The 24,416-nt window shown below is 43.1% G+C and overlaps 2 protein-coding genes across 4 annotated transcripts in view; both read left to right on the top strand.

The window, feature by feature from the left end:
- The window catches only part of Hipk1 (homeodomain interacting protein kinase 1), a 51,157-nt gene extending 32,162 nt beyond the window's left edge, over window positions 1-18,995 (top strand). For all 3 annotated transcript variants that reach the window (XM_036189888.1, XM_036189887.1, XM_036189889.1), the window contains 8 exons: window positions 3,292-3,413; window positions 4,218-4,352; window positions 6,871-7,013; window positions 7,388-7,570; window positions 8,146-8,352; window positions 10,661-10,899; window positions 13,196-13,326; window positions 14,211-18,995. In XM_036189888.1, the coding sequence (XP_036045781.1) occupies window positions 3,292-3,413; window positions 4,218-4,352; window positions 6,871-7,013; window positions 7,388-7,570; window positions 8,146-8,352; window positions 10,661-10,899; window positions 13,196-13,326; window positions 14,211-14,699 (1,649 nt within the window). In that variant the 3' untranslated portion in view covers window positions 14,700-18,995. The remainder of the gene's footprint in view (window positions 1-3,291; window positions 3,414-4,217; window positions 4,353-6,870; window positions 7,014-7,387; window positions 7,571-8,145; window positions 8,353-10,660; window positions 10,900-13,195; window positions 13,327-14,210) is intronic.
- Window positions 18,996-21,070: 2,075 nt separating this feature from the next.
- Olfml3 (olfactomedin like 3) lies at window positions 21,071-23,691 on the top strand. The gene is made up of 3 exons (XM_036190608.1): window positions 21,071-21,322; window positions 21,898-22,183; window positions 22,442-23,691. The coding sequence occupies exons 1-3, from the start codon at window positions 21,173-21,175 to the stop codon at window positions 23,260-23,262; spliced, it is 1,257 nt and encodes a 418-aa protein (XP_036046501.1). The 5' UTR covers window positions 21,071-21,172; the 3' UTR covers window positions 23,263-23,691.
- Window positions 23,692-24,416: the final 725 nt, after the last annotated feature.

The raw sequence follows: 24,416 nt of genomic DNA, 5'->3' as shown, positions 1-24,416 counted from the left end.
TGTGGGGAAGGCATTAAGACATCTGCTTCAGCTTATGACTCATATTCTTCAAACTCCATATTCCAATAAGATTAATTTTCACATTTCCATGCTTCCTTATTTTTTCATTATTATTTTATAATCCAGTCTGTTTAATACCCCCGCCCCCAAAGTATGGGAAATGTGTGTTGATTGTTTTGGTAAGCTATTTGGAAGGTTAAATTATTTTTGAGTCTTTTCTGACAATACACTTGGCTTTCCAATAGGAAGTCAGTCTGGCCAGTGTAGTGTCTCACATCTGTAATCCCAACAGGAAGATTGGGGAGCCTGTCAGGCAGTATAGTAAGGTGATGTCTTCCAAAAAAAGTAAAAGTAAAAACAATAAATAAGCCAGGCTCAGACAACAAACACCATATTTTCTCTTATGTATGGACCCTAGATTTAAAATCTTCCCTGTCCCTCTGCCATGTGAGTGTGTATTTATATATGTGTCTGTAGGTCTTCAGTTTGGAAAGGGGATGGTGGTGGGGAGAAGAGAGAGACCTTAGGGGAGGTGGGAAGTAGAGAGAGCAATGGAGTACATGTGACTGGAAAGCAGAGGGGAGACTAGCTGGGAGAAGAGAGAACCACCAGCAGGGGAGTGGGGAGGGTGAAGGAGAAGGAAGTATCCTGACATGTGGATGAGGATGCCATGATGAAACCCACTACTTTGTATGCAAACCTAAAATACTAATTTTGAAAGAAGAGAAAGAAAAACTTGGTATCACTGTAAGAATAAACCAGGATCTAGGCTTCTCTTAGCTTTTTATATAGAAGCAGGTAGCATCTTTATCTTTTTACCTCAGTTAAATATTGATTGTGACTTTTTGTTTGTTTGGTTTCTGACAGAGTCGGAGCAAGCGGAAGGAAATGAGGGGCTGGGGGAGACTGAGAGCTTACCGGGAGGCCAGGAGAGCGATAGCGATGTAAACCAGGGAGAGACCGCAGGGAGAGCGGAGGAGCAGATTCACAACCCGTAAATGCAAACTTAGCCTAACTTACAAAATTATTTTCTATATGTATCTCATAGGAGTAATTCTAAACTTCGTATTTTCATAAACTGATGCTTCTATAGAACTTAGAAAATTAGCCATCCCTCCTTCCACCCTTTCCAAAGTAAATTCTGCAGAACAATTCTCAGATGTGAGATTCTGAGGTTCTCTGCGGCTTCTCAGGTGATACTTAGACAAATAAGGAACTTTTGAGTTTTTTAAGAGAAAAAATGTAAAGTGAGGCAGTAGCAGAGGAGTGTGGGGGAACTCCTTTTGGTATAATTTGATAAATATATGCTTTGGGGGAGTTTGCAAATAAGGCAGTAATGGTGATACTTGAAATGCATTATTGTATTTGCCAGGCAGTCCTTCTATAGTTCACAGTTCATTCTTATGTATGATTGGAACCTAGGCAGTGGGGTTCATCACATATGCATTGAAATATTCCATACTGCCTTTTGGTATTTAAACCCAGACAGTTGTATAAAGTTGCTGGTTCACTTACCAACCTTGGCCATCTGCTGATTCTATTTAACAGTCCTCTATTTCAGATTGCTCACATTTGTGTCTTTTACAAAATGGCCTCAGTGTAAGGAAATGCAGCTGTCAAGCATTTATAGTAATTTATAGTAATTTACAGTACTGGAAATTACTTCGCATACTACTCCAGTTGACTAGTGTACATATTTTGCCCAGTGGTAACTAGTCTGTAATTTCCCCCCTTTTACTTCATCACTCTGGGGGCCATAGATGAGCTCCTATAGTGAACATTTCTTCCCAAGGTTGCTTCCTCAGTCCCTGCAGCTTTTGGAAAGCTCTTACACAACATTGCCTGGAGTTAATAATGTATCAGAGACTGTAGAAAGGAGTTTTGCATGACTTGGCTTTCCTATTGGATAATATTGCCTAAGGTAGCATGGTTGACAACTTTTAAATTTTAATATCCTTATTAGTTGTTATTTTTTATCTAAGTAGCACTTTTTTTAAAAAAAAAAAAAAAAGCATTTTTAAGCAGTTTTAAATGATTTTACTAGTCACTCTTTGAACATTCCTAGAATGCTTTTTTCTTAATCACAAATTGTTACTAAATTCCTCACAAATTACTGACATAGAAAATTGGAAGACTGAAATTAGCAGAATTATGTCCTATAAATTATGCTCCCTTGATACTTCGATAGTAATGTTAAGGCAACAGTAAGGCCAGGGATAGTGGCCCATAGCTGTAATCCCAGCATTTGGGGGATTGGAAGAGTAAGAGCACAGCCCTGTAAACTAGTCAGGGTTACAGAAGAAGGCATTGCCAAGTGGGAGTGGGCGAAGAGGCAGAGGGAGATTAACACTGGTGGTGGTTTTAGCATCTTCAGATTGAAGATCTTCTTCACTCAGATTGAAGATCTTCTTCACTCAGCAGAATTGCAAGCATTAGTAGATAGGCATGATGGGAACTGAGACTCTAGTGAAAATGCTGATTGGAGGGTAAGTCATAGGAAATCCCCTGGCTCTTTAGTCTTGACAAAAAGCACAAGACATTGCTGTGCACAGGAAGTAGTTATTTGGAGTTTTTGACAAAAGTATAATAAATTGAGATAAGTCTTTTCCAGCGGCAGTTCATTTTCTCAGCTGCCCCTTAACTAGAAGAGTCAGATGAGGAGGCTACCAACAAGAATGCGTTTCTAGAATCAGAAATAGGTTTCTCTAAGCCAACATGCCTATTATTCTAGCCATTAGTTCTTCATCTTCTGTTGGCTTTACTTTTATGTTTAGATACAACATGTGACTAATTTTTGAAGTAGGTAATATTTTTGAGGAGGAAACTATTCTTTAAGTTATTCTACGCAATAGGCTGTAAATTCTTGAGGTAAAGCTATGGTTGAGTCTCTGGTTTTGATGGATTACAGTCCTAAAAGCACTGTCTTCCTCCCCACTTCCCTAGTGACTGAGAGATCAATGTGGCTCAGAGTGGAGATTGTTTGGCTTTTGCCTGAACTAATAATGGGGATGTAATAGTATCGTAACATTAAGAGTTTACATTCCCCTAAGTCAGCCTTCCCTGTATGAAATGCCTTTGCACTAATTTAACCTGAAGAGAACAGAGCCTCCTTTTCTTAATTCCAATGACTTCTGTGAATGAAAGGGCTTTCTTTGTCTTAAGTGTCTAGAATAAAAACCTTAGCGATGGGGAAAAAAAAAGCTAAAAGTACCCCTCCTCCAACCACAACCACCTACCCACAGTATTCTTAGACCCAGCAAAGCAACTTAGCTATGATGTTTTTTCCACCAGCTGGGCTACAAGCAACAACAAAACATTCTGGATTCCCTGTGAGGATGGATAATGCTGTGCCAATTGTACCCCAGGCGCCCGCTGCTCAGCCACTACAGATACAGTCAGGAGTACTTACTCAGGTAAAAGCAAGAACAATATGCTTAGTATTGCTGAAGCACTATTGAGAATCAGATATTTTATCCTGAAAAAAAAAAAAAAAAGGTATTTGCTTTGACTATAAGATCTTTCTTGCTCATGATTCAGAGGTCTTAAAATGAAGCATCTATACTAGAACAGAATACTTATTCCTGTCTTTTGCAACTCTTCTGTTATCTCCTTAGACTGGTAGAGATGACATTTTAGACTTGAGAAGTCGTCAGGATAGTAAACATGCGTAAGTTTTTTGCTGTAAAATTAGGGTTTCATTCTTGCCCTTTGGTGTTCTTTTCTGTTTAGTCTTAGAATTTTCTAACAGTTAAGGCTAGATCACATCAGGCTACCTCCTAAAATATGATCCTTCATTCTGTGTGTTTAGTAGAAAAACTTTAAAGTGTTCTATTTGCCAGATGATTGAGAAACTAAGGTCATAGACAACATCTATATGTTAATGTCTGTGGCCCGTGATGTAGAAGAAATTCTCAAATCTAAAACTTGAGTAGGAGGAAGATTTCTTCATAAATGAAATGCCTATGTTTTATAGAATGGATGCTCTGAATCTGGTCCAAGAAAGATTCCTACACCTTTTTTGCCTGCTACCATTGACTTTGGGCCTAGTGGGCCAAAGCTGCACACAGCTGAGAAGGAAGTTGTGTTTGGTAGATGCCATTCAGGTGATAGAGAATTAGTACATTGTCAGTAATAACTTGGGGGGAATGAGAGCCCTTCTGAATCCAGATAAGCTGCCTCGGTGTTGATTTCACTCACCTGCCTGATCTACATTTCAGGGAAGCTGTACACCACTAATGGTAGCAACTCTCCATCCTCAAGTAGCCACCATCACACCGCAGTATGCGGTGCCCTTTACCCTGAGCTGCGCAGCCGGTCGGCCGGCGCTGGTTGAACAGACTGCTGCTGTACTGGTAATTCCCTCACTTGATTGTGTTACTAACGGAGTTTCTTTGGTTTCTTTCTTTTTTATTTTTTTCCTGTTTGTTTTTGTTCTGTTCTGGTTTTCTCATTAAACAAAACAAAACAAAACAGAACTAGCTTAGTCTTTACAGAGGGCATGGAAGCATGTGCCATCTTGTGGCTATGTTCTTGCTACATCTTTAATGTCTCATTATTTCCTCCCCGATGTTTTTCGAAGCACTGTTTGACTCTGAGGATCAGTGTGGTTCTTCTTTGCCAGCCTAGTGTGGTTAAAGCTCTCTGTGTAGCCTCAGGAGAGCATCCATACTCTCACCTGTTTCTGCTCTCTTCTCTTTGACCCTTGAGATGGAAGAAAATGGCCTTCCATTTGGCCCTGCCACAGGTATCCAGATGCCAGACTTTGAACTCCCTGTCAAGCTAGCTGCCCTCCTTTTGTTATTTTAATATACAGAAATGTTTAAAATGGTCTTCAGGTATTGTTTTTATCATTAACATTAACTTCCTTCTGTGACTGTCTGAAGATAATGCTTCTGGCATTCATGATCAGTGGTGCCTTTTATCTTCCATTTAAAGATGTTCCCTTTAAAACACACTTATAGATCATATTGTTGATCAAAATTAAAAGTGAACTTCTTTGTAGGAATGTTTTTGAGATAAGATTTTATAAATAAATTCTCATACAAAGATGGAAATATGGCTGACAAACTTGCAAATACAGTATCTTTGTTATTAGAAGTCCTGAGGGAGAAGTCAGTGCTGATAGCTGCAATTGTAGATGAGTCCAGCTTAGAGATGGAAAAAACAAATATGGCTTGCTTTGAAGTGTATTTCATGACTTGTAACCTTCAGAGTGAGTTTGGATGTGTTTTGTTTTGGCTTATTTGGGCGAGTTAGAATTGTTTATTTTAAATTCAGCATTTCATTATTTGCAATGTACAATTAGGTAAGCCTCTCTAAGCCTAAATGATACTATTTAATCTCCTTGTATTTCTTGTCTTTCACAGTGGATTTAAATTATTTTTGTTATCAAATACTCATGAATGAAAACACAGAAACATACTTGGATGGAACTTGTTTGGTTTTCAGTTTAAAAGTCTTGGCCACTTATGGATTGTTTCAAACGCATAAAACCCAAGTGCTAGGGAGTCAGATATAGTTCCAACGTGGTTGGCCCATATTTTAACTTGCTCACTTGTAGTTTTGAGATTGGACATGTCAGTTGACCCTTCACCTTTGCTGCTCTTTTTAAGTTTGCTCTAGCCATTTGTTAAGCTTTGCATATTTTTGTTCTTCCTCTGTCAAAACAGTTCGTCGCTTGGAACGCCAGATTTCTGCCTCACATTGGAATGTTATTTCTTGCTTTGTATTAAACTACATGCTTTGTCTTGTGCAGGTGTTGGCTTATGGAAAGACGCATGGTGTGACTTAACATCTTCTCTTGTTTTCTGTTCTGTTCTGTTTCGTTTTCAATTCTGCGTATGATAGCAGACGTGTTTGCAGTTTCTCTGCTCAGAGGGCTTCTTGTTTGGAACCAGTATTTGTAACAAGTGGATCTGTTACTTGCAGAAATATTTTTAAAACTGTTTTGATAGCCTTGCAACTTGAAATTCATGAAATAGAATCATATGTACCCTAGTAGGTAATTGCATTACTGAACTCAGGTTTAAAAGGGAAACTTCCAAATCTGTTATATATTTTTGCAGAAAATGCCAGAGTTTCTGTAAGAAGTACAGAAAACATATTTTGTTACTCAGTCTATCGCAAGCACAATCATTGTTTCTTAAAAACTAGGAGCACCCTATTTTAGTTTTGTGTTAAAATACATTTTACTAATGATACATAAAACAGATACTTTTTGTCAACTTTTAAGAATAATGTGGTGCTTTTAAAATTATTTTAAGAAATATTTGCTCATTGACTTAATTTTTATTTTTATCATATAGCTATAAATAACGTGGGTAGCCCTTTTGCTGCCATAAGCTTATTTACCAAAGGGTTTGGTATCTGGTCACCATTTCTGCTGCTGCCTTTTCTACCCTCCTAATAAAGGGGCAGTTCTGCCCTATGTTTATGGGTTGATTTGTTGTCTTATCTGATTGGCTTTCAAATTTTAGAATTTCTATTTTTTAATCCTGAGAGAGCCCTCTCAACCCTTCCTAGGGATGTATTTTATAGGCTTTTATTCACCAAAGTTTACCTGAACCTTCAAGTTTCTTTTCTCATGGCACAGAAACCTATACCTGCAGGGACCTTGGTTTCTTAGTACCCGCTGCTCAGGTTATGGTGATAGCAAAGGAGGCAGCTTGCTTCTTCTCATCCACAACTCTTGCAGCCATGAGTAAGCCCTCTGCACTGTATGTCTTCCTTTTTATTATCTTATCTCTGCAAGTTAACAATCTACAAACATTTTTTTTTTTTTAAGATACAAATTTTTCTTTCATCTGAAACACAAAATAAAAAGCTAAGAATGAGTCAAGTCTGGATCTTTCTATGTGTGTTTCCTTGCAGCAAGCCTGGCCTGGAGGAACACAACAAATCCTCCTCCCTTCAACTTGGCAGCAGTTGCCCGGGGTAGCTCTCCACAACTCTGTCCAGCCTACTGCAGTGATTCCAGAGGCCATGGGGAGTGGTCAGCAGCTAGCAGACTGGAGGCAAGCACACTCTCTTTCTCTGGGAAATAGGTGTGGGTAGGATCCTGTGGAGTAGGGATACTTTCTAGGAAGAGACTAAAAAGAGAATGAGGGACATTTGATACTTGAAATCTTTTGAGAAAAGGATTCACCAGTCTAGAAAAGGAGTCATATGAAAAATGCAGGTTCTGTGGTCAGGAATCATTTACTTCACATTTAAGCAAAGCTTTAAGTGATTAGAGAGAACATAGTGAGTTCTTAAAGCCTTATAATCCCAGTGACTGATTGTAAAAGTAAGACACAGCTATGCTTAGTGTCTTACTCTCTCTAATACCCTGGTCTGGGATTTTTAGTTGTATGGGGAGTCACTCTTGTGTTTCCTTATGTTGGTACAGGAACGCCCACTCCCATGGCAACCAGTACAGCACTATCATGCAGCAGCCATCTTTGCTGACTAACCATGTGACGTTGGCCACTGCTCAGCCTCTGAATGTTGGTGTTGCCCATGTTGTCAGACAACAGCAATCTAGTTCCCTCCCTTCAAAGAAGAATAAGCAATCTGCTCCAGTCTCATCCAAGTAAGTCTGTGTTAGAGCTATGGGTAAGGCTTTGAGAGTATGTTGTCTAGCACTCAGGGTGTTGAAGTATATAGGCATTGGTTTGTGAAGCAAGTGCCTGCCAAATTGAGCATGAGCTGACCTTTTCATCTGTGCAGATGTGTCCTGATATGGTCATCCTTTATTTCTGATGCACATGCCTTGGCAAATGTATGTAAGTAAGAGGACAAAGTCCAGGAGTCAGTTCTTTCCTACCATATCAGTCCCTGCAATCAAACTCAGGTCATCCGGCTTTACTCACTGAGCCATCTGGTCAGACATGTTTTCATTTTTCTGCCTACTTTTTACAGAGTGAAGCTTAACCTGGGGACAAAGGTGCATAAAAATGTAAATTCTTTTGTATTTTGCCGTTCTTATCCTTGGGAGCACTGGCCAGATTTTTCATTAGAACTTTTATAACTAAATGTTCTATCTTAATGATTAGGTTAAAAAAAAAAAAAAAACCAGAAAGCAATTAGAAAGTCAAAGGAAAAGATGTATAGTTAGGAGGGTAAGGGCAAGGACCAAATGTCTTAACTTGTGAACTTCTTCTACAGATCCTCTCTGGAAGTTCTGCCTTCCCAAGTTTATTCTCTGGTTGGGAGTAGTCCTCTACGTACCACATCTTCTTATAATTCCTTAGTCCCTGTCCAAGATCAGCATCAGCCAATCATCATTCCAGACACCCCCAGCCCTCCTGTGAGCGTCATCACTATCCGTAGCGACACTGATGAAGAAGAGGACAACAAATACAAGCCCAATAGGTAGGCCAGGCAATGGTGGCCAGGCAGTGTCTGTCTTTGACTGTTAGTGTCAGTATATACCCTTGGTCTTTGACTGATAGCTTTATTCAAGGGCAAATTTGACTGAAAAAAACAAAAAGAACAAACAAAAATAATTTGTAAGCATGTCAGTCAAATTCAGAAGTTCTCAAAACTGAGCCCTGTCAAGTTTTCTGTAATGTTATTCATCAAATAAATCAGTCTTTCAGACACATTAGAGAGCATTGCTATGGCAACTCTGGCTTGAAATACATGTTAAACTACAGACATGGTCTTTGCCTTCAGGGAGCTCTCCCAAAAACGAGCCATAACAGGAGTGTATGAAGAACAGTTCATTGGAGTGAATAGGTAGATTATTTGAAACTCATGTGTATCTTCATCTGGGAAGACTGTGTTGGGGAAGGTAGGACCCTTCCCCTTATATCTTCTGAAAGCTGAAGAACTTAAATATCAGCTTGTTTCTTTTTATCCTAGCATTTTTGCAAGTGTACTAGTTATTTTTATGTTGTGATTGAACACCATGACAAAAAGCAACTTTTGGCTTAGAGTTTCAGAGAGGATAATGTGGTCATTTCGTCATGGTGGGAAGACATGAAGCAAGGGCAGGAGTGTGGACACGAACAGGAAGCTGGCCGGCCACACTTGATCCATAGAGAGGAACAGGAAGTGAGGCCAGGCTTTAAAAATCTCAAAGCCTGCTCCAGTGGTGTGCTTTCCCTAGAAAAGCTCCACCTTTTAAAGGTTCTATAACCTTCCCACACACAGCCATCAACTGGGAACCAACCCCTCATTCAAGCCGCCTCATCAAGTCCTTAACTAGGCAGTTTACTGCAGGGAACCAGTAAGTTTAGGAGATATGCAAGATACCTTCCACAGTGTGAATGGCTAATGCCTCGATTGATCTGTGTTACGTTCTTCACAGAGAGCTCTCAGTGTTAGGTATAACCTGTGGTGACACATTGTTGAACAACAATAACCTTTTTACCTATGACTCACATATGAAATTAAATTAAGAGACTAAAGAGTTAGAACTGAGGGTTAAAGCTTTATTATTGCCAGGTTGGTGCCACATGTCTTTGATCCCAGAACTCAGGAGGCAGAGGCAGGCAGATCTCAATGATGAGTTCAAAGTCAACCTAATCTACATTGAAATTTTTAGGCCAGCCGAAGGGCTGCTACACAGTGAGACCCTGCCTTAAAAAATGTATGAATAAATAAGTAAATAAAATAAAGATTTGTTATATATTTATTGTCATGTGCGTATGGGTTCGGGTCCCTGTGGAGACTGAAGGAGAACACAGGACCCCTTGAAGCTAAGTTACAGTGGTTATGGGCTGCCTGACGTCAGTGCTGGAGACTGAGCTCTAGACCTGAAAGAGCAACACTAGTCTCAGTGAGCCGCCTCTCCACCTGCTACATGACCTTTGAACTTAGAAAACCAAAGTTAGAAAGCATTTGGAGCCTCTAGTTCAAAAGGACTGCATGAAAGATGGTAAACTTGCAAGTCAGGTGTTGAGAGTGGTCATTGAACTGATTTGGGGAAAAGAAAAAAAAAACCACAAAACCTGGTAACAGGGTAATAGCAAAAATTATATATGAGGTATAGCCAGCATGTTTTCTTTGCCTGGAGCCAATCCCATTAAAATTAAGGAAGCTGAAGATGGTAAAGTGAGAGTCATGAAGGAATCTTTTTTCAAAACATAGTGAAGCTGGCATGGTAGTACAGTACGCACCCAGTATTCCAGTATTTGGGACGCAGAGGCAGGAGGATTTTGAGTTTCTGGCCATATTGGGCTACATAGCAAGACTCTGCCTCAAAGAAACAAAAAACAAAAACAAATCCTATAGTGAGAAGTTAGATTAAAGATAGTCAGGAACATTTTACTTTAAGAAAATGATAAGGGAGAAAAAGCAGTGCTTGAAGAATGTTATTGAAAGAACTCTAAATGAGAATGACTGAGAGGCAACATGGAGTAGTTGTGGACTTCAGAATCGTTGTGTCCTGGGTCTGAGTGCTGTCCTTACCGTTTATTCTTTGTGTAACCTTGAATGAATCCCTTTTAATTTTCATTTCCTTATCTACAAGATGGGGGTAATAGTACCAATTTATTGTTCAGGGTTGAAAGGATCCCTTGGCTCATATAGTATGTGAAAACAGTGCTGATGCAGAGTAAATACTTCTTAGCCATTTGCTGTTGGAGTTACTGTCATCATTGTTAGGAGAGAACCACAGACCACGTGAGACACATTGTCTAAAAGGGCAGTTATAATTGTATTTTCTTCTCCTCAGCTCGGGCCTGAAGGCAAGGTCTAATGTCATCAGTTATGTGACTGTGAATGATTCTCCAGACTCCGACTCTTCCCTGAGCAGCCCATATTCCACTGACACTCTGAGTGCTCTCCGGGGCAACAGTGGGCCACTGGAAGGGCCTGGCAGAACCACCACGGACGGCACTGGCACCCGTACCATCATTGTGCCTCCACTGAAAACACAGCTTGGCGACTGCACTGTAGCAACCCAGGCCTCAGGTGAGAGGGGTCTTAGCACTGAATTTTCCTCGATGTGTATATGTTTAATATTTAGTTATACTATGCCAGTGGTTAGGACTAAGCATAGATATTCTTAAATAGTGCTTAATTCAGAAATCAGTTCGTCCCTGTAAAAATAGTTAAGTTTGTATCACTTTATCTCCCTATGTTTATTTGCTTGGGTTAATATGATAATAAGGTTGTGTTTGGTATCAGTATAATGTTTTAGATATATTCCCACCTCTGGTGGGAAAAAGTTAATAAGACATATCTTAAAAGCAGAAAGAATCTAGTAAGCGGTTTGACCTGCTACAGGTGATTTGAATTTGATGATCTAGAATAGGAAGGACTTGATAATATTAAAGATGACTGAGCTGGAGATGGCTTAGTGGTTCAGAGTGCTTGCTATTCTTCCAGAAGGCCTGAATTTGGTTCCTAGTACCCACATCAGACAGCGTACAACTACCTATAATAATTTCAGCTCTGGGGGAAACAACTACCTTCTGGACTCTGGACACCCTCAAACATAGACACACATACACATGCATAAAAATAAAATAAATCTTTTTTTAAAATGACTTTAACATCCTCTGTAGACTTTCAGTCATAGCAGAGATACTTGGCTAGTTTCATTTTTACCTAATTACCTCCATCGATTTTGCTCTTGGGTATTGAGCTTAGGGTCTTAACTTAGTTATGTTAGTTGTGCAGTAACAAGTTCTGATTTCATAACAGAAGCTTACTTTTACTCATACGACTTCCCACTGCAAGTGTTCCTTCCTGGTTGCTAGGCTATCAGAAGCTTGCAGGAGAAAAACCTTTCTTCACCTCTTGATGCAAAGAGGCCCAGGAAAGATAGTCTTCTTAGGCAGCGGCTTCCTATTGGCAACTTTATTACAAAGGAAGGGGGTGTGGTTTTAACTTAGGCACAGTGGCTAGATCCTAGTCTATTGCTATTTCAGCCGGCATTGCAACTCCACAGTTAACCAGCCTGCTTCTCTAGCAGCCGCCTGGCTGCTCAGGCCACAGCCTGGCGGGAATTCTGTTCCCACAGGCACTGGCTTTGTCGCTACCACTAAAGCAAAAAGCTAACATCTCTCCTTGCCAGCATCTCCAAAAGCCCCGTGCTTCCGCTCCACCAAACCAAAAAACAAAACAAAACAAAACAAAAAAACAAACCTGTGCCACTCCAAATCCATCCCTATTGCTTTCTGTGTCTTTCTATCTCTCCCAGATGCTCACTGATGCTCTCTGATTATTTTCTGTCAGCTAGTTGCTAACTCAGCCTCCTGACCCAAGGTTAATTTTATTTAACACAGTGCAAACCCGGGGATCACAATGTGAGCGAATATCCCCCAGCAGAAGGAGAGGGATGGCTTTTAGTGTCAGAATAGCCCTCTGGGCCTTACACATAAAAAGTATTTTATTATGGGTTATGCTACGTACCATAAGAGGGTTCTGATTTAAGAACTTGTGTTAAGTCAAGATAGATGCTTCTCTCCTCCACAAAGATAGTCAGCTGCCTTGGAGACAAGGTAGAACATCCAAATACCAGGTTTCTGAATATAATTATTAGGACTTAAGCATGAATAATATTGATCCCTAATAATGTAGTCCACATTCCAGTTTTTCTACAGGGAACACAGAAAGAAGCCAACTTTTGTATTCTTCTATCCTTTAATTTCTTAGAATGTGAAGACGTACCTCAAAGGACAGAATTTTGCCTTCATCTTAGACTCTTTGGACCTTTACATATTCTAAGAATTACAAATATCTTTCTGAGCTCCCCATTGTCATTTATTTCCTTAATCCCTTTTCTACCTAAAACTATAGGTTTGCCAGGCAGTGGTGGCGCACGCCTGTAATCCCAGCACTCGGGAGGCAGAGGCAGGTGGATCTCTGTGAGTTTGAGGCCAGCCTGGTCTACAAAGCGAGATCCAGGATAGCCTCCAAAGCTACAGAGAAACCCTGTCTTGGAAAACAAACAAACAAACAAACAAACAAACAAAAACTATAGGTTCATTGGGGATACAGAGTGTGTCTCCTCTGTTTTTCTAGTGTTTCCTTATATGTAATAGATTAGGTAATTTTCCTTAAGTACTCATTTAAGGGTCTTTGTGGGCATTGTGGCAAGACAGAAAAGGAATAGCTAATATAGTTTCTGTTGTTCAGGCACAAATGTAATTAAGGAAGTAAGGGATACTAAGACCTTAACTCTTGCAAACTTCAGACAAACGTGGACTTATATGAGACTCTAGGGTTAGTTCAATGATGCTAACCTTTGACCCCTTTTCAGGTCTCCTTAGCAGTAAGACCAAGCCAGTGGCCTCAGTGAGTGGGCAGTCATCTGGATGCTGTATCACCCCCACAGGGTACCGGGCTCAGCGAGGGGGGACCAGCACAGTGCAGCCGCTCAACCTTAGCCAGGTAAGCGCTAGGGGCTGCTACCTTCTGTTTGAGGTCTCCCCTGTCGTTTCTCTCTGGAGAACCTTGCTTCTGGCTGGACTGCTGAATAAAGCCAAATGAAGCTGCTTTTGTGTCAAACATCTGGTGTTCTGTGGCCTACGTCATACCTGCATGTGCTACATCTCTTCATTTGATCTGTGAGTGCGTTTGCTATGTACTGCATCACCATACGTGCTTTGGGACCAGATTCTCTTCCTTTATCTCCAGGCTGTAAATAACTTGAGCCTTATACTGTTTACCTGAGTCAAGACAGAGAAGCCACCTTAATCAGCTGGTTCTAATCCTGCCCTGCCATGTGATCCTCTGATGGGATAGTAAGGTGTACTCTATTCCATTTCTCTTCCCTCTTTTCTCAACCAAAACTTGGGTGCTCATGTGAGAAGGAGGATTTAGCCGTGTGTGGGGGAGAGTAGAGAACACATGCAGGTGCAGATGGAAGCTGAGTTAGTGTGTGTACTGAGGTTCCACACTAAGAGGGCTGTGGAAAGCTGAGAGGAGAGCAGAAGAAAACAGCAAGGAAGGCTAAAGAAAAGCCGCTGACTCCAGGATAGGGTGTGTTAAGTTACTGACAGTGTGGGCATGGACACCCCTGTGAACTCAAGATTCTCCTCTTCCTCTCACACTGTCATGCTTAGGAGCAAACTGTTGCCTTCTTGAACAGAGTTAGGATCTGTTCTTCCAAGAGGCAGAGGCATAGTTGGCTCTCTTCTAACAGCATCGATTGCCAGTTTGGGTGATTCTGTTCCAAGGCAGTCCAGAAACAGTACACGTCAGAACCTCAAGGCCTTTGGTGCTATGAACCAGAGTGACCTCCAGATTCCTCATTCCCTTCTTCCTCCTTCCAGAACCAGCAGTCATCGTCAGCTGCAACCTCGCAGGAAAGAAGCAGCAACCCTGCTCCCCGCAGGCAGCAGGCATTTGTGGCCCCGCTCTCCCAAGCCCCCTACGCCTTCCAGCATGGCAGCCCACTGCACTCGACGGGGCATCCACACTTGGCCCCAGCCCCTGCTCACCTGCCAAGCCAGCCTCACCTGTATACGTATGCTGCTCCCACTTCTGCCGCTGCATTGGGTTCCACAAGTTCCATTGCTCATCTTTTCTCCCCCCAGGGTTCCTCAAGGCATGCTGCAGCTTATACCACTCACCCTAGCACTCTGGTGCACCAGGTTCCTGTCAGTGTTGGGCCTAACCTCCTCACTTCTGCCAGCGTGGCCCCTGCTCAGTACCAGCACCAGTTTGCCACCCAGTCCTACATTGGGTCTTCCCGAGGCTCAACAATTTACACTGGATACCCGCTGAGTCCTACCAAGATCAGTCAGTATTCTTATTTGTAGTAGATGAGCACCAGGGGGGCTTCATGGCTGCCTGCAAATGGCCCTGAGTTATTAATGGGCTCTGGTGAGCACCTCCATCTTCTCTTGAAAGTTCCTAGCCAGCAGCTCATTCTGCAGGGGCCCACTGAAGCAGAAGGCTTTTCTCTGGGGAACCGCTCTTGGTGTTGACTGCATTGGTGTAGTCTCCCAAGTCTGCCGTGTTTTTAATTCTTTATTCTTGTGACAGCATTTTTGGACTTTGGAGGAGCTCAGAAGCCCATCTTCTGCAGTCACCAGGGAAGAAAGACCACTCTGAAGTTACCCTCTGACATACACTTTGTCTTTTTGACTTGATTTCTAGAAATGCTTTTGAAAACAAGTGAAGCCCTTTGTTACTTAACTTTCTTTTATTAAGATTGCTGGTCAGAGGAAAAATGCTGGTAGAAGGATCTGAAATCTTGTAAGAGATGAGAAGAAGTCATTACTTGTTTGTTTAAAAAAACAAGACTTCTTGCCTTTTATTTTAAAAGCAGCTTAAGCGAGGCTGTACGTTTCCTGTCAGGCATTTCTCCTCAAAAGTTGATCTTTGCTAATAATACATTAAAACTTAAAGTGATTTCGTTATTTTTTTCATGTTATGTTTCCTTATTGAGCAGTTATTACCACTTTTGTCAAAAGTGGCTAAGTATTGAAATGTTTGCAGTTTTTTCTGTGTTCATTACAGAGTGGTGTTAAAAAGGCAGCCCACCACTTGCTGGACCACAGTGAGAGGATCTGTGCCCACCAAGGATTCTTTTTAAATGGAAGCATGAATTCTTTCTTATTTTTTTAAAGTCCTCCTTCTCTCTGTTGTTGGTTCAACTTAAATTCTTAAATTCTCCTACTAGAAAAGCCAGTGAGTTGATGGGTATGGTGGTAGTTATTTTTGTTTTGTTTTGGGTTTTTTTTGTTTTTGTTTTTGATTTTTGCATACAATAGAATGCAGAATCTTTCTAGAATGAGATACTGGCAATGGTGAGCTTTGCCTAAGATTTCTATGAATTTTCAATAACACACCTCTGTGTTTTCCTCGTCTCTCCCTTCTGTCTTATATGACTTATTTGAGGGGAAGCTAAAGAAACTAAAACCAGATTAAGTTGTGTATAGCTTTTATACTTTCAAGTAGCTTCCTTTGTATGCCAACAGCAAATTGAATGCTCTCTTATTGACTTATACAATAAGTGCATGTAGGAACTGCAAAAAATATTTTAAAAGTTTATTACTGAATTGAAAAAATATTTTAGAAGTTTTGTAATGGTGGTGTTTTAATATTTTGCATAATTAAATATGTACATATTGATTAGAAAAATATAACAATTTTTCCTCTAACCCAAAATGTTATTTGTAATCAACTGTGTAGTGATTACACTTGAATTGTGTATTTAGTGTGTATCTGATCCTCCAGTGTTACCCCGGAGATGGATTATGTCTCCATTGTATTTAAACCAAAATGAACTGATACTTGTTGGAATGTATGTGAACTAATTGCAATTATATTAGAGCATATTACTGTAGTGCTGAGTGAGCAGGGGCATTGCCTGCAAGGAGAGGAGACCCTTGGGATTGTTTTGCACAGGTGTGTCTGGTGAGGAGTTGTTTGTTCAGTGTGTCTTTTCCTTCCCCCTCTCCTCTCTTCCCTTCTTGTAGTGCCTTATATGATAATGTAGTGGTTAATAGAGTTTACAGTGAGCTTGCCTTAGGATGGACCAGCAAGCCCCAGCGGACCCCAAGCTGTCCACTGGGATTTAACAGAACAGGTTTAGTAGCTGTGTTGTGTAAATGCATTGTTCTCAGTCTCCCTGCCAACAGTGAAAAATCAAAACAGCAGCTTTCCTTCTTTACTGCCACTGTGTCCTCTTCCATTTTGGATCCTCAGCTCAGCACTCATGGAAGCATTCCCCCGTGTGGCTCTCACTGTGCCTTGCTACCTGGCTTCATAAGAGTTCAGGGAGCAGGTGAGAGCAGTGAGCCAGCCCTCCATATGCATATTTGAAAGTAAGTGCAATCACTTAGGATGGGGTTCTTTTCCTCTCTCCTCGTGTGGCAGTCCTTCCTGCGCATAGGTGACATTACTAGTAAACTTTGCTTGTTTTGTTAAAGGCATGTAACAGATGTGTTTATACCAAAGAGCCTGTTGTTTTGCTTAACATGTCCCCATACTCTGAGGAGGGTTTTGTACAACTACTGGTGACAAGAAGCTCACAGAAAGGCTTCTGAATCAGTGAAGAATATTAAAAAGAAACCAAAGCCTCTTGAATCACCAAGGGTTTTGAGGTTTCTTTGTAACAACATGTACATTCTTGGGGCCCTTCAAATTGTGAAATTGTCCTAGTATTCAACTCCTCCATGGATTTGGGCCAAGTTGAAGGTACTGGGAATGAGGACATTCCTGCCCACGAAGGATGTGCGGGGGAGGAGGTTAACCCTAAACTACAGATGTGTTCCACCAGAGTTGAAAGTTACATTTGAACGCTAATTCTAGGATTGGTTCTGTATAGAGATGGTGTCAGGGAGGTGCAGGATGGAGATGGGAGATTTCATGGAGCCTGGTCAGCAAGCTCTGCACCAGGTGAAACACCGAGGAGCTGTCAACGAATTTGGAGTTTTTTCAGCACGGGGAGTAAGAGTTTCCAGGGCGGGGCAGGCAGTCAGTACAGCCTGCCAGGAGCATGGGGTATTTTCTGTCTTTTCTGTAATCATTATAGTAGCTGTGCGCTGAGCAGCCTGCTGGTTGAGATAACCACGCGTTCGTGTAGTTTGTCACTAGTGTTAAACAGTTTAAGTCAGTGTGTGTGTGATCTTTGTGTCTCCTTTTCCCCAAGCATTCTGGTTTTCTTGTTTAAATACAGTTCTAGTTTCTAGTTGGAACATTTTTGTACTTTATCTTCCCTCAGCAAGGGACAAAATTTATTGTTTTTGCAGGGATGAGATGCAGGAAAAAAACAAACCAACCCCTTCCCTGCCCCCTCACCCAAGCAGCAGTTACTGAAGATGGGAGTCTTAAGTCCACGGGAAAAGAGAACGCCCAAGTGCTTGCATCATCACCTCTAACATCTGGCTAGCAGTGTGACTTTACAGGCTTGGAAGCTGTCAGTCTACAAACTGACATTTCACATTTCCCAAGATGACCCACCTCTGCTGAGTATGTATGTGCTGGACGTGGTTTTACATTCCTTCTGTCCTGGGGCGTAAACAGTGACTGCCTGCCCTGCTGGCATGGAAGGAAGCCCTGTGAATACAGTGAGCAGCTGACCTGAGTCAGCATTGCCTGACCTTGATCAGCTTAAGGCTTTAAATAAACCCTCCCTTAGAACTTGCATTTCCAGCTTCTCTCCAGATGAGAGTAAGTGGAAAGGGTTGCTTAGAGCCACCTAGGCACACCAGGACATGTAATCACTCCAGAGTTCCCAGTCGCTCCTAGGAGCTGATTATCATTGTCATGTTCAGCTGAAATGCCAACCCCAGGAGTAAGAAGCCCATTTCAAACAATTCTGGCCTTTCAGAGCCTGCTTTTGTGGTTGCTCATCCACTATCCTCCACTAGAGGGGCTTAGCTTGACTGCCCTTAGCCAGGCAAGCACAGAAATTTGTGTTTTATTCTGCATTATTATGCAGAGATCTACTAGTTGAGATGGTTTGTTTTAGGATAGGAAATGAAATTGCCTCTCAGTGACAGGAATGGCCAAGCCTGCTTTGTATTTTGACTTTTTTTTTTTTTAAAAAAAACTGATGGATGGTGCAGCATGTCTCCATGTCTCCATGGTTGTTTGTTGCTAAACTTTATATAATGTGTGGTTCCAATTCAGCTTGAAAAATAATCTCACTATATGTAGCAGTACATTATATGTACATTATATGTAATGTTAGTATTTCTGCTTTGAATCCTTGATATTGCAATGGAATTCCTACTTTATTAAATGTATTTGATATGCTAGTTACTGTGTGTGACTTAATCTTTTTTTTCCTTTCTCCCTTTCCTGGTTGTGTGCTTCCTTTTACAACAAGCTTCTAGAAACAGGTAGTTCTGAGAATTACTGAGCTATGTTTGTAATGCAGGTATACTTAGGGAGTATGTAAAATAACCATTTTAACAAAAGAAATAGCTATTTAAAATTTAATACTAACTATGGGAAAAGGGTCCATTGTGTAAAACATAGTTTATCTTTGGATTCAATGTTTGTCTTTGGTTTTACAAAGTAGCTTGTATTTTCAGTATTTTCTACATAATATGGTAAAAAGTAGAGCAATTGCAATGCATCAATAAAATGGGTAAATTTTCTGACTGTGGCTGTTTTTACTTCTGATTGAGGCATAAAGGGGATCAATAAATAGCATCTTTGGGGTGAGTAAACATTCTATTTGAAGATGAGTAGAATGCTATTACATTAGAATATCTTTGTACAAGGCTCCATATGGAAATGAATACCATTTTGTAGGAAGTATTTGCCAAGAGGAAAGTGTCTCCTGGACTCCTGACTCTGGCCCTTTGAAAAGGCAGGTGGCTTTTGAGATAACTTTGTTTCCTAGTGTGTGTCATCAACCATTTAAAGCAGTAGAGTGAAAACAAGTTAGAGAAAGATGTTTTTGTTTCTCTCCTTTGGCCCTGGTGGAGCTTGTTGCCTCTTTAAAGAACAACCTGGGCCCTGAGAGATGGGAATGCATTTGCTGCTCTTCGGAGTGCTGGGTTCAATTCCCAGCACCCACATCAGATGCCTCACAATTAATTATAACTCCAGCTGCCGGGGTTCTACCCTACATACACACCCACACAGACATATAAAGAAATCTTTAAAAACAAGGAGACCCTCTGATCAAATTTCTCTTGATTCCAAAGTGAACAAAATTTTCTCCTGAAAAGAAACAGGAATTTGTCTAGATTAATCACTGCAGGTCCCTGAGTAGATGATGTTTATTTGACTTCTTTACCCCCCCCCCCACTCCCTACCCCCTAGACAGGGTTTCTCTGTAGCTTTGGAGTCTGTCCTGGAACTAGCTCTGTAGACCAGGCTGGCCTTGAACTCACAGAGATCCACTTGCCTCTGCCTCCCGAGTGCTGGGATTACAGGCGTGCACCGCCACCACCCAGCTTGACTTCTTTTAATGTATATTCCTGCCTAACTTTACAGTGGCCAGTTAATTTACTTTGGACTAATTTCCGGTTCTAGCTGGGTAGAAATGAGAAACACTGGGGCTGGAGAGGCGGCTTAGCCGTTAAAAGTGTGGACTGCTCTTGCAGAGGACAGGAGTTCAGTTTTCAGCAGTCATGTCTGGCAGCTCCTGTAACTCAGTGTTCACAACCTCCTAAAATTCAGCTCTGGAAGATCTGATGCCCTCCCCCGGTCTCCATTTGTATCACATGCACATACCTACATACAGCCATGCAAAAGTGTACATAACTTTAAAAATAATTAAAAAGAGAAATACGTAATACTTTAAAATACCCTACTGAACCCTAACTAAGAGAAATGACTAATAGTCTGTTCTCTCCCAGTAATAGGAAGGTCAGAATATATATGTTTTGATTTAGACTACATTGTATGTATTTTTTCAGGTTACTTCCCCTAAATCTGAATGTAAATTAGCTTGTCTCTGATGCACCCTCCCGTTTTGGCGAGGGAATACCTGGAAAGTCATGTTAAATAGCTCTCAGGTTCTAATTTAAGTCAGCTAGTTTAAAACAACAACAAACACAAAAACCACCACAAACAAAACCACTTCTCAACAACCTCTGGTTTTATTGTTGAATTTTATCTTAAAATTTTCTTTCCTTGGGCTAAGTCAGAGATTTGGTACTCTAGAGGGAGCCCTGTATTTTAAAGAAAAACCTACAAATTCAACCCATTTGACTTGCTTGGGTAGAGTTTTTCCACAGGGGTGAAGCCCTACTCTGATTTCTCTATTTGTTATGAGAGATGGCCCCAGATGCTCAGCGCAAGGTGGCGCCAATGAGCTGTAGAAATTTGACTTCACTTTACCCCCAACCCCCCACCCCCTCAAACCTCATCTCCTGTGTTTCTGGCTTCACTGAGCAGGGCAGAAAATCCATTCTGTTATTGCTGGAGAAGGGAAGGATTAATGAAGGGTGTCGGGTTCTTCCTAAGTCAGCACTGGAAGCCCTCCTAAAACGAATGGGGTTTGCTGAGTGACCCCGGGGTCGCAGCTTCCTGTCGCTTCCTCTCTTCAAGCCCTGTGTGACTGTCCAGAGGCCTCTAGATTGCCATCCCTTCCCCATCCCAAGGAGTTTACAAACCTAAGCTGCTGCTGGTTAAGGCTTCTGGCGACTGTGCAAAGGGGCCATCTGTGTTTGATCAATCCAGGCGGGAAGGAGGGGGTGGGGGTTGTAAAGAGACTGAAAAATATTCCAGAGTAGTGAGAGACACCCAGAGATCAGAAAGAGGAGGCGCCGCCCCCACCCCGCCTCCAAAGCTAACGGGCTGGAGGGAAAGAGGCCGCCGAATGCACACTCCTCCTCTGGCCCTACTTAAGGCGGCCATGGGGCCCAGGGCTCCTCTGCTCTTCTTCGTCCTCTTGTCATGGACGGGACCCCTCCAGGGACAGCAGCACCACCTGGTGGAGTACATGGAACGCCGGCTAGCTGCCCTAGAGGTGAGGGATTCGCTTCTCTTCTAGCCTAGACAGGAATGATCTGGGAGTGACAAGATCGGGCTCCGCTAAGAGGCTGCAGAAAGGTTCACAGCTTAGTGACCAGGAGCCTCCTCATTACAGACTCCCATTTCCCCAACATCAAACAATTGCACTCAAGCAAACCCAGCACTTTCCCCTTGGGATTAAGAGAGTCAGAATCGGCTGTATCTCAGAACTAGATGCCTATAGTGTTAAAGTTTCCCAGGTAATCTGCCTGCAACTCCCTGTCTGTCTCTTCTGGGTACCCCATGTCCACCCCCTTTTAAACAGTTTGAAGTCTGGAGCATCTTGATTTCTTGGAGGCTCAGATCACTGATAGAGCAGGCTGAAGGACTCTGATTTAGGTGAATTAAGGCAGGTTCCTTGGATGGGTAGCGCCTGACAACTAGTCTCCTCTGCTGTGGGAGCAGCAGGGGCTGTTGGAGCCTAGCTGAGCTTGCTCCTTTTCCCGGTCCTGACTCCCTGGTCGGGCCTCCGCTTGCCTGGGAATTATAACCCAGCAGCCCGCCCTCCCCCTGACTCCCCCACCCCTTCAGGAACGGCTGGCCCAGTGCCAGGACCAGAGTAGTCGGCATGCAGCTGAGCTGCGGGACTTCAAGAACAAGATGCTGCCTCTACTGGAGGTGGCAGAGAAGGAGCGGGAAGCCCTCAGAACAGAGGCAGACACCATCTCAGGAAGAGTGGACCGTCTCGAACGGGAAGTGGACTATCTGGAGACCCAGAACCCAGCTTTGCCCTGTGTGGAGCTGGAGGAGAAGGCGCCTGGAGGCCCTGGGGCCAAAGGCAAGGGCCGAAGAAATGAGAAGTATGACATGGTGACTGGTAAGTGATCTCAAGGAGGCCTAAACACTCTCAGAACTCCTCTTCCCTGCTTCTCTTCCCCTTGTCCATAGCCACCATGGCTCTATCTTCCAGAATATGTTTGGAGGAAACCCCTAATGACAAGTCCATAGAGAGTTTCTAGAGGCCCATGCCTTATCGGTACCCCCACCTCTTAACCCTCCACGAACCCTGGGGGGGTTCCTGCTGTAAGACGTCTAACTCTTGGGTCTGTATTCTCCTGTGCTCCTTCTCCACCAGACTGTGGCTACACAATCTCTCAGGTGAGGTCAATGAAGATCCTGAAGAGGTTTGGTGGCCCCTCTGGTCTATGGACCAAGGACCCACTGGGGCCAGCAGAGAAGATCTACGTGCTGGACGGCACACAGAACGACACAGCTTTCGTCTTCCCAAGGCTGCGTGACTTCACCCTTGCCATGGCGGCCCGGAAAGCTTCCCGAGTTCGGGTGCCCTTCCCCTGGGTAGGCTCAGGGCAGCTGGTCTATGGTGGCTTCCTGTATTATGCTCGAAGGCCTCCTGGAGGTCCTGGAGGGGGTGGTGAACTGGAGAATACTCTTCAGCTGATCAAATTTCACCTGGCAAACAGAACTGTGGTGGACAGCTCAGTGTTCCCTGCAGAGAAGTTGATACCCCCCTACGGGCTGACAGTAGACACATATATTGACCTGGCAGCTGATGAGGAGGGCCTTTGGGCTGTCTATGCCACTCAGGACGATGACAGGCATTTGTGTCTAGCCAAGTTAGATCCACAGACACTTGACACAGAGCAGCAGTGGGACACCCCATGTCCCAGAGAGAATGCAGAGGCCGCCTTTGTCATCTGTGGAACCCTGTACGTTGTCTATAATACCCGCCCTGCCAGCCGGGCCCGTATTCAGTGTTCCTTTGATGCCAGTGGTACTCTGACCCCTGAACGGGCAGCACTCTCCTATTTTCCACGACGATATGGTGCTCATGCCAGCCTTCGCTATAACCCCCGCGAGCGCCAGCTGTATGCCTGGGATGATGGCTACCAGATTGTCTACAAGCTGGAGATGAGGAAGAAAGAGGAGGAAGTGTAAGCAGCTGGTGCTTCTGATTCTCTTATCTCCACACATTTATATTCTTGTTAGAGCTGCTGTTCATTCTTCAAATGAAGGCCAGTGGTGGCTCATACCCCTCACTTTTAAACAACCACCAACTTCTCACAGCCTTTTTGTTTTATGCAGAACTCCGGATCTTGAGTAACCTTTTAGAACCAAAACAGCAAACACCCTAAATCTTCACTCCTGCTCTCTCTCCTGCTCTGTGTCCAAAAATTTTAGTCCCAAACCCAGAGCTCTGACCTTTGGATAGGGTCAACCCCAGACAGCAGTATGACCCAAGGGAGAGAAAGACTCACGGAGACAACTCTGTCCTCCTTCATTCCCCCCTCCAATGTGGGGAAGAGTGGGGGCTTCCCCCACATCCCTTTGTATGGCAACATATTGCATTAAAAGGAAAACTGGCCATTCCTCTCCTGTGTGTGTTTGGGGTAACCCTGAGATCAGAGTTCCTCTCCTGCCATGTTAGGGATTGCCTGGGCTGCCCTCACTCCCTTGGGAATTTTTCTAGTTACACATTTTACTGTGGGGCACTGTAGAAGGTTGGACAAAAGGCCTCCCCCTCCAACGCCTACAGCACTCCACAGCAGCCACAGAGAACCACCAATGGCAGAGAGCCTCTGACTGCTGGACCAGGAGCCCAGGGGCAGGGCTTCCAATTCCAGCTCCTGGTGGACTTTGAAGTAGATCTTACTGGGTTTGAAGGCTAGTGTGGAGACCATCGCGAGGCATGCAAGTGTGTCTAGTCTCACCTCTGAAGTGAGATTCTGTCTCTGAGCTCAAGTCCCCGCTCCCTTCTCCAGCACGGGCTCTTCCCGGGTCTGGGTTGCACAATCCTTGGTCTGAACCGCTCTGGTTTTCCTGCTGCCACAGCGTCTGTGGTTTGGACCAGGAGGAGGGGCAGTGACCATCCCAGATGTCGGTCTCACCAGTTTCCCAACATATACCCTCCCCTCCACCCTCCTCTGCGCACCCTCCTACCCCAGTTCTGGAAGCCAACTGAAGTCTGCCCTGGAGTCCTGCAAACAACCCCTGCTGGTCTAATCCCCCTAACCTCACACACCAGGTTGCAGGGGGGCAATCCAGAAGGCAGAAAGGACTGGAGGAGCCAGGCTTTGGACTCTAGTCTCTGG

Source organism: Onychomys torridus, chromosome 6 (assembly GCF_903995425.1).
Source record: "Onychomys torridus chromosome 6, mOncTor1.1, whole genome shotgun sequence".
Lineage (NCBI taxonomy): Eukaryota > Metazoa > Chordata > Mammalia > Rodentia > Cricetidae > Onychomys > Onychomys torridus.
Note: the sequence above shows the minus strand (reverse complement) of the source record. Positions and strands in the feature narration are given on the sequence as shown.